This window comes from Ailuropoda melanoleuca, chromosome 4, assembly GCF_002007445.2.
Source record: "Ailuropoda melanoleuca isolate Jingjing chromosome 4, ASM200744v2, whole genome shotgun sequence".
In the NCBI taxonomy this organism is placed as follows: domain Eukaryota; kingdom Metazoa; phylum Chordata; class Mammalia; order Carnivora; family Ursidae; genus Ailuropoda; species Ailuropoda melanoleuca.
Genome location: NC_048221.1, coordinates 13,558,466 through 13,568,211, shown reverse-complemented (window position 1 = coordinate 13,568,211; position 9,746 = coordinate 13,558,466). Strand labels below are relative to the sequence as shown.

The window sequence follows — 9,746 nt, the reverse complement described above, 5'->3', positions numbered from 1 at the left end:
GAAGCACACCCCCTCCAGGACACCGTCTCTACATCCAGACCCTCTCTGGGACACACCCAGAGACACACAAAGACACACTGGCTTGTGGCCCGTCACCCTCGCCCTCAGATGAGCGCACACTGCATCCCAGATGCACATTCGCACACCATCGGGGCGCGCACACACACATTCCATGCCTGACACACACACATTCGTGGTCACATACATTCCGCGGGGGGAGGCAACACAGGGGTATACAGGCAGTCACAGCCTGCCTTAACCGTTCACAAGCACTCCACGCACCCCATCCGGGCGCTCCGGTCCGTTCGGGACAGCACACAGTGCTCCCCAGTCCGTCCCACACTGCACAGAGCTGTTGCAAGCTTCCTGTGGTGCGTCTCCAGAAAGGACAGGGTCCGGGCACCCCCTGGGGGCACTTGCTGAAAGCCCAGCGTGCCCAAGGTGCCTGAGCAGGTGAGGGGCTGCCCCAGGCCCTCCTGGGGCCCCTGGCAGCTCTGCTAGGCAGTGAGCAGCGCCTGTAAAGGCTACTCTTAGTGGCCGGCTTTGTTTCCCAGCTCATAGAACAGCAGGCAAAGGTGGTGGTGGTTGGGGGGGGGATTGTTGTGCGTGTGTTTTTTCCTTTAAGGGGGAAGAAATTAAAGATTCTCACACCTCAGCAATATGTTTCTACTTACAGTGTGTCTTAGCACCTGACCAGCAGGCGGGTGGGTCGTAAAGTGTCTGCAGGTACCAGCGGGATGGGAGATGGGGACCCCTGTCGGGACCCCGGGATGGAGGCCACCCTCCTGCCTTGCTTGCAGAGAATCTCACACTTTTCCCTTTTAAAACACATGGTGTTCCTTTTTAATAATGGCAATGGCTCCAGATTGGGAAGGGAGAAGGAAAAAACTTTTAAAGGCCCCAGCTCTGTGTGAAAGGCAGGGAGGCAGGGAGCAAGGGGGTGGGGGGTGGCTGTCCAAAAGCTGAGCTCAGGGATCTGCTTTGGGGAGCCTTCTAGGAGGCCCCCCAAACCAGGCAAGGGCCCCTACCACCTTAGTGGGCTGTTCCCAGCTGCTTCGCCTGGCTTGGAAAGTGTGCATCCAGGTCCCGGGCGCCTTGGCCCATTGTTTGGGGAGGCCTGAAGGGAGCTGGGAGTCAGCTGGGACCCCAGAGCTGGGAGGGGCTGTGATCTTAATAGTTCCTAGGTGCTGCAATGTGCTGGGCCCTCTGGACATCGTGATCGCATCTCATCAATCTCCCCAACATGTAGAACTTATTTTCCTCCCACTTTATGGAGGAGGAAACTGAGAACAGGAGAGGGGAAGTCCGTTCCTCAGGTGCTCCAGCTGGGACTGGCACCGACGTCCCAGAAGTCCTTCCTCTGACCTTTTCTGGTGGAACGTGGGGGTGGGGGCTGGCCTGTCCAGGCCCGCCTGGCCTTGCCCTCTCGCCCTGTCCCCCGCCCAGCCCCAAGAGGGCAGCTGCAGCTGCTAGCAGGCAGTCCACGCCAGCCCAGGCCCGGCGGGTGTGGCAGAGGGGCAGTGCCCCCCAGCCAAGACCCCCCAGAGAGCCCCTTCCTGGCTAGACCATGCTGGTGGGTGGGGGGTTGGAGGGGCGTGACCTACCCCCAAAGGGTTGAGAGTGGGCCTGGGGTCCAGGCAGGCCTGGCCGTGCCTCCCACCCTGCTGGGGGGGCCCAGGCAGGAAGCGGTGGGTGGGCCGGGGCAGAGACGCTGGCACGCCCGAGTTCATGCCGAAGGAATTCCGAATTAGCGGGCGGCTGGCTGCCTGGGACCTCCGGGGCGGCCCCCTGGCCCCCGCCCCCGGCCGCCCCCGCCTCCTCGGCTCTGGCCCGCTCAGCCGGCTCCTTCGCACGGACGCTGAGACCTCCGGCGAGCCCTGGGCCAAGCCCCAAACGCAACTGTGATCCCAGGCTCCAGCAAGAAATGGCCTTCAAGCCAAGTTTGCCCCGGAAAATTGTCAGGGCCGGGCGGGAGAACCGCGTCCACCCCACCTCGCCCATCTGGGGCAGTGAGGGTCAGCAAAGGGCAGCCGCTGGCATTCAGAGTGCCGGGATCACCCTGTCCTTGGCTGCCATCACAGAGAAGCTGGGCTACCCCCNTTTTTTTTTTTTTTTTTTTTTTTTTTTGCTGCCCCCCTCCCCCCCCTCCCCAGTCCCTTTTTACAGCTGCCTGGGGATCCTTTTAAAATGTAAATCCTCCCCTGTGCAGATCCCTGGAATAACCCCTCCCTGTAGGTCTGGTACTGCTGACCTCCCAGACCTCATTCCCCACCACTCCTGCCCCAGGACATTTGCACTTGCTGCTCCCACTGCCTGGTTACTCTTTACTAGATATTCTCATGGTGACGTCTTTCACTTTATTCAGGTCTTAGCTCAAATGCCTCCCCAGATAGGCCTCCTGGGCCACCGAGCTGCCACCACTAACATGTGCTTCACTTTCTCCCCCATTTATTCTTAGATATTTATTTCTTTCTCCTGTTGCTCCCTTGGATTCAAGGCCCACAAAGGCAGGAATTTTTAGTATCTTGGTCACCATTGTGCCCTCAGCTCCTGGCAAACTGTAGGTGCTCCATGCGTGCATGCATGAATGAATGAATGAATGAACAAATGAGTGAATGAGTCCTCACAACTGTTCTTGGTGGAGGGGGAGACCCCTTCCCAGAGGCTCAAAGAAATAAAATGAATGGGCCAAGCTTCCACAGTGAGTTGGCGGCATTCGAACCCAGGTCAGCCTGGCTTAAAAGTCCCACAAGGTTGTCCTTAAGACAATATTTTCACTCCTCTCAAACGTGGTTGGTACCATGATTCCCACTTCCCAGACAGGGAGACTGAGGCTCAGAGAGGGGTATCAGGGTCTTGGACTGTGCAACCCCTCGCCCTTATCTGGACCTTGACTTCTCCTTGGATAAAAACAGACTTCTCTTATGTTCTAACCTCCAGAAGGGGAAGCCCTTGGCATCCCTGAGAGCCTCGTGGCCAGCACCCAGTTCACACACAATCCTATTTAGGAAGTCACTTTCCATCTAATCTTCACAATGGCCCTAGGGATCATGAGCTTTCTTGTTCCCATTTTGCAGATTAGGAAAAACGAGTTGAAGGAAAGAACAATGATGCCAAGTCCCTTTGGATGGGGGTTGGGGTCCTAGAGTTTGCCCCAGCCTCCTTCAGTTCCAGCAATAGCGCAGAGCAGAACTCTGGAGACCCACAAATCGGGGTTTAAATTGTGTGCCCTTTCTTCATTCAGTGACTTTGGGCAAGAGATGATTTCACAGAACCTCAATTTTTTCATCCATAAAATAAGCAGGATTCTAGTTAGAGTCAGGGCACCCCTTTTTAGAAGCGTCTTTTCCCCCAAAGACACACTATGCGTGAGGCTCTAGGGGTATCAGTCTCTTATTTCTAAATGCCAAAAATAAAATGAATTTTTTTTAAAAAAGGAAAAAGGCAGAATGCAATAGTTGTCAGAACTGAGTGGGCATTTGTGCCTGCGTTTTGTGTCCACTCCCAGAGCCTTGAGGAGGTCCATGAGGAAGCGGCTTGGAAGGACCTGAGTTGTGGAATCACACAGTCCTGGGGCTGAATCTTGGTTTCGCTACCCACCTTGGGTTGGTCACTTGGCCTAATTGAACCTCAGTCTCCTTATCTGTAAAATGGGAGGGAGACCATAGTAAACAGCTCCTTCGCAGGTCTGCCATGAGTCCTGGAGGTCCTAGCATGGTTGGGGGTGGGCGGGCTCAGGGCGACTCCATCTCAGGCCTGACAGGCCCTCCTCTCTGACCCCAGATACGGCTGTCATCAGCCCCCAGGACCCAACGCTCCTCATCGGCTCCTCCCTGCAGGCCACGTGCTCAGTGCATGGGGACCCGCCAGGGGCCACAGCTGAGGGCCTCTACTGGACCCTGAACGGGCGCCGCCTAGCCCCCGAGCTGTCCCGGGTGCTCAACGCCTCCACCCTGGCCCTCGCCCTGGCCAACCTCAACGGATCCAGGCAGCAGTCTGGCGACAACCTTGTGTGCCACGCTCGTGACGGCAGCATCCTGGCCGGCTCCTGCCTCTATGTTGGCTGTAAGTGGGCCCCCAGGATAAGCAGGGGTAACTCTGGAGAGGGGCATGAGTCACGGGCCCTCTGGCCCACGACTAACAGTGACCATGCTGGTACAGACTGAGAGGTAGGGACCTCTGGGGTGGAAATGAGAGCCTGGACCCCCCCCCCCCCGCCCCTATCCCCAAGAGATTCCAGGCAGGCTGTCCCGCCCACATCCGCTCTCTTCACCCTCCTTCCACTCCAAGGTGGGGGCCTGGCTGGTGGCTAGCAGCTTCTCCCCCATCCAGGGCTGGTGCAGGCCCTCAGCCCCCTGCACCCCCCTTCCCCAGTGCCCCCAGAGAAACCTTTCAACATCAGTTGCTGGTCCAAGAACATGAAGGACCTGACATGCCGTTGGACGCCGGGGGCCCATGGGGAAACCTTCCTCCACACCAACTACTCCCTCAAGTACAAGCTGAGGTTGGTGGTGGGCCTTGTGTGACGCGTGTTCCAGCCTGGCTCTGGGGCCTCGGCAAAGCCCACCGTCTCCAAGCCGGGTGTCCTGTCTGCACTCTGGGGCTGCCATGGGGAGGTCTGGGGGGCCTGAAGGGACCTTCGTGTGCCCTCACACCCCCTCCTGCTCCGCAGGTGGTACGGGCAGGACAACACGTGTGAGGAGTACCACACGGTAGGGCCGCATTCCTGCCACATCCCCAAGGACCTGGCTCTCTTTACGCCCTACGAGATCTGGGTAGAGGCCACCAACCGGCTGGGCTCGGCCCGCTCCGATGTGCTCACGCTGGACATCCTGGATGTGGGTGAGCCCCCCACCCCAGCTACTAGACCCACAAAGGATCCTGAACCCCCTCTCCTAGCTCAGCTCCCGGCTGCAGCTCCATCCCGGACCCTGCTGGTTGGGGCTGGGAGGAACTAGGCATCCACCCATAGGTCCCCAGTCTCCTGAAGCAGCCAGGATACCCCCACTCTGTGGAGAACACCTGGCCTGGCTGCCTCCCCCTCGGCAGCCCAGGTGTGCAGGAGGGGGCCCCCGGGGGAGCTGGGAGGGGGCGCCCAGGTCGGAAGGCGCCCCAGGAAGCCTCAGGCTGGAGCTGGGGGGGGGGTGCGCAGGCGGGAGGCAGGAAACGGATGATCTGCGAGCAGAATTGGGCCTAATCTAATTAGGGTGTTTCTCAGCCCCAAGCAGGCCTGTGCCTTAACCCTTTCAGACCCTTACAAAGGCCTCAGGGGGAGAGGCCAGACCTCCATGCTGCCCACAGGGCTCCCAGAAGGATCCCCAGGAGGCTGTTAGCCGCCCCCCACCCCAGTCTGCTTCCGGCTTTGCTTCCTCAAGTCCTGAAGCTTCAGCGGGCAGGTTCTGAGCCTCAGTTTCCCTCTGCTCCAGCAAGTCTGTCCTACTGAAAACCTCTACAAAGTAGGAAGGATCTGGAGGTGCAGGTGGGCAGAGGGGGGTCAGGAGGAGCTTCTCAGGGGTCTGGCAGCCTGCTGGCCCCCTGGCCTCCTGGGCATAGTAAGAACAATGTCATCAGCCAAGCAGTGTCTGCTTTTCCATAGTTCCCTGAAGATGGGATTATGTTTCTCCTGTCACAGATAATAATGGTGATAACAGCTAACATTAATTGAATGCTTCTAGGTGTTGAGTGTTTCCCAAATATTATCTAATGTAATCCACCGTCTGGTAGGGGGGAGGGGGGAGAGGGGAGAGGGCAGAACCGAGGAGGCAGGTGCCACCCAAGCCACGTGCTCTGAGATTTGAACCCAGATGGGGGCCGGTCAGGTCCAAGCACGGCTGAGTGATTAAGCCCTGCCCTGCCCCGTCTCTCAGTGACCACCGATCCCCCACCTGATGTGCACGTGAGCCGAGTTGGGGGCCTGGAGGACCAGCTGAGTGTGCGCTGGGTTTCCCCACCGGCCCTCAAGGACTTCCTCTTCCAAGCCTCTGCACTCCCCTGCCCCCGCCCCCGCCTCTGGCCTCTGACCCTGCCATTGCCACCAGGTGGTGGACGATGTCAGCAACCAGACCTCCTGCCGCCTGGCCGGCCTGAAGCCAGGCACAGTCTATTTCGTGCAAGTGCGTTGCAATCCCTTTGGCATCTACGGCTCCAAGAAAGCAGGGATCTGGAGCGAGTGGAGCCACCCCACGGCCGCCTCCACCCCTCGCAGTGGTGAGCATCCCAGCAGGGCTGGGTGGTCAGGAGACCAGTCCCAAAGCAGCCAAGGCCTTTGTTTCTTTGTTTCCTCCAAGACAGCAGAGGTCTCAAATTGGTGGCCCTTAGGGGCCAAATCTGGCCCTTGGATCCATTTTCTTTGACTTGCCGTTTGAAGGAAAAAAAAAGTCTGACCTACTTGCAGACATTTAAAAACAGAAAGTTTTCACACAAATATCCTAGGTTTCCCAGAAAAACTAATTGTCTAGAAAATGTTGGGGCACCTGGCTGGCTCAGTTGGAAGAACATTTGACTCTTGATCTCGGAGTTGTGAGTTCAAGCTCCATGTTGGGTGTGGAGAGTACTTAAAAATGGAAACTTTTAAAAAAAAAAGATTTATTTGAGAGAGACAGAGCAAGCAAGAGAGAGCANGGGGGGGGGGGGGGGGGGAACAGAAGGAAAGGGAGGAACAGATTCCTCCCTGAGCAGGGAGCCTGATGCAGGGCTCCATCCCAGGGCCTTGGGATCATGACCTGAGCCGAAGGCAGACTCTTAACCGACTGAGCCACCCAGGCGCCCCTAAAAATAGAATCTTTAAGCAAAGAAAATGTAACAGGACACAGCCAGAGTATGTCCACAGTCCCCATCAGCCCCCATCATTCAGGGGTCTCCCTCTCCAGTTGCCCCATCACCACCTGTCCCATTTTGCCCACCTGTACCCCCTCCCCAGCCCCTAAAGGCAAGTGAGTTTGAGACCTCTGCTTCTAAGGCTGATCGGCTGCCGACTCTCCCTCTGATGGGCCTTGGTTGGGTTCCCCTTCTGGTCAAGGTATGGGGGTGGGGGAAGCCTGGGTCTGACTTCCCTTGCCCTCTAAGGTTTCTCTAAGCCCATGATCCTCCATTCTCTCCTGTATGAAATGTTATGAAATATGTTAATTGAAATGTCTGGCCTCAGCTTTTCCATCTGGAAAGTGGGTACAATAATCATACCCACCTCAAGCTATTGTTAGGGTTAGATGACATAACCCAAGAAAGTGCACTCATGCTGGGCACTGTCTAAATGTTTTCTGGTAGTAGTTACTAAGGTGTCCATCTCTTGCTCCTCCATGATTTCATCCCAAGGGAATCCCTTTTCTCAGGTGAGGACACTGAAGCCCTAGGACGTTCAGCCAGCCCCCAAGGTCACACAGGGATCTGAATTCAGTTTCCTGGAAGTCCAGCCCCATGCTTACGGGACGATGGGAAAACTGAGGCCCAGAGGGGGTCCCAAAGCCAGGGAGGGGCAGAGCCAGGCTCCAGCCAGTTCCCCAGCCCCCATCCTGGGCCCCTCCAGGTTCTGGGGGTGGGCGGGATCTAGCATGGCTGGGAGGGGCCTGCGCCTTGGCCCCTACTAGTGCCCAGCACCTGCGATTCTTGCACGGGAGCCAGCAGGCGGCTGCGTCCGCTGGAGAGGCTGGGGAAGCCGGGGGAGGCCAGCAGGGGCGGTGGGGGCCGTGGCCGTGCCAGGGCCTGTCAGCGGGTTCCCGGCATTATTTATGACGTGAGGCCGATGTCCTTATCTGCCGGCCTGCTAGGGGCTGGCTGCGGCCGGCAGCTGGACCGACAGGCTGGCCTCCCACCTGGCCCTCCCAGCCCACTCCCCATCCCACTGGCTCCCGCTCTCAGGCCTGTCCTGGGGACTACCTCCCCGCCGTCCCCCCCTCCGGGTCTCCTCTGTCTCCCTTCATCCCTCTGTCGTCCTCTTCCCCTGTGTCTCTCTGTATTTTTTCCTTTTTTGGTTTCTGTGTCCCTATACACCCATGGTCTCTGTCTCTGCCTGCTGCAGCCCTCTCTTCATCTCGCCCTTTTCTGTCCCTCTGCATCTCCTTGGCTGTCCCCCATCGCTTTGGCCCTCCCCACATCTCCCTGTCTGGCCTTGTCTCCATCTTTCCATCTCTGCCTCTCTCTCTCTCTCTCTCTTTCCAGCGCTCACTCTCACTAGTGTCTCTCTCTCGCCTTTTCTCTGTCCCTTGCTCGGTGTCCGGGTCTCATCCCTCTGGCCCTGGCTCCTCTCCTTCTTGCCCTCTCTTTCCCTCGCACCTGGCTCAGGCCACGGGAATCAGGTTCTGCAGGAGACATGGGGGAGGAGGCCCTTTCTTCCCCTGCCTCCCACCTCCTCCCGGGCTGAGCTGGCCTGCCGTGCTGGGCGGTGGAGAGGACCCGATCCCGGAGACACCGGGAGGGAGGTACCCAAGGGGAACACTGTCCCCCCGAGCCGCTGAACGTCCCTCTCCTGCCCTCGCGCGCCCTCTGCCGGGCGCGCCGTGACGCTGCCGCTCCCCCCCATCAGAGCGCCCGGGCCCGGGCGGCGGGGCGTGCGAGCCGCGGGGTGGCGAGCCGAGCTCGGGGCCGGTGCGCCGCGAGCTCAAGCAGTTCCTGGGCTGGCTCAAGAAGCACGCGTACTGCTCGAACCTGAGCTTCCGCCTCTACGACCAGTGGCGAGCCTGGATGCAGAAGACACACAAGACTCGCAACCAGGTAGGAAGGAGAGACCGGCGGGCGAGGGATGGAGTGGTGGGGGCAGGGAGGGAATCGGGCTGGGGAGGGGGGAGGTCCGCAGGCCGCAGACACTGCCTCCTTCCTTCCAAGCACAGGACGAGGGGATCCTGCCCTCGGGCAGACGGGGCACGACGAGAGGTAAGGGGAGCCCACCCCAGCTGGGTGGGTGGGCAGGGAGGGAGACGAGGGCCGTTCCTGGTGGCCACAAGGCGTGGGCCCCCCACCCTCAGCCTTAGGGTTGCTGAGATGGAATCCCTTCCTCCATCTCCTATTGATCAGCATTTACCTAATACCCAGTGATTGCCTGGTCCTGTGGCCTTTAGCCTAGTAAAAGCATCTGACCCCCGAAAATGTCCGAAGTGGAATATAATTCTCAGAAATGAACATACTCACTCCAGTTAGCATGTATGAGCGCCTACTGCATGCATGCTTACCTTGTGCCAAGAGCTTTACCCACAGGACACCCCTTGGGACAAACAGATATTCTTACTTCTCAAATGGGGAAACCAAGGCCCTGAGAGGGGCAGTACCCTACCCAAGGTCCCCAAGCTGAAAGTGGCAGGGCCAGGACCTGAACTGGGGCTTCCTCAATTGCTCTGTGGTACTGGCCCCTCCCAGGCTCCCTGCTTAGCTTGGCTTCCCCTCTGCCTGCAGGTCCTGCCAGATAAGCTCTAGGGACTGGGGCCACCCTCCCTGCTGCGTGGAGACCCGGGGGCCGCACCCAGACTGGGGGCTAACTCTGTACCCTCACCTCAGGGCACCCAAGCACCCTCGGCAGGAGCTGGGATGGGTATTCTGAGGGTAACAACATCTTTGGCCTCCACGTGAGGCCACTCTTGGGTGCAACTCCAGTGGGGGTGTGTGTGAGGGTTGGCTAGGCTGCCCAGAACCCCTGCCAGGGCTGGGGGTGAAGAGGGGTCATTACTCCCCCTGCCCCATCCAGGACCCCTGCAAAGAGTCTTTTTAAATAAACAAGCTATTTAGGTGCCCTGACTGTGAAGATATTTGGGGCTGGATTG

At 58.7% G+C, this 9,746-nt stretch overlaps 1 protein-coding gene across 1 annotated transcript; it reads left to right on the top strand.

The window, feature by feature from the left end:
• Window positions 1-1,567: 1,567 nt before the first annotated feature.
• CRLF1 (cytokine receptor like factor 1) lies at window positions 1,568-9,713 on the top strand. The gene is made up of 9 exons (XM_034657199.1): window positions 1,568-1,573; window positions 3,714-4,065; window positions 4,375-4,504; window positions 4,673-4,842; window positions 5,868-5,983; window positions 6,039-6,207; window positions 8,519-8,706; window positions 8,823-8,865; window positions 9,382-9,713. Exons 1-9 carry the CDS (start codon window positions 1,568-1,570, stop codon window positions 9,393-9,395), a joined length of 1,188 nt encoding a protein of 395 aa, XP_034513090.1. The 3' UTR covers window positions 9,396-9,713.
• The last annotated feature ends 33 nt before the right edge of the window (window positions 9,714-9,746 follow it).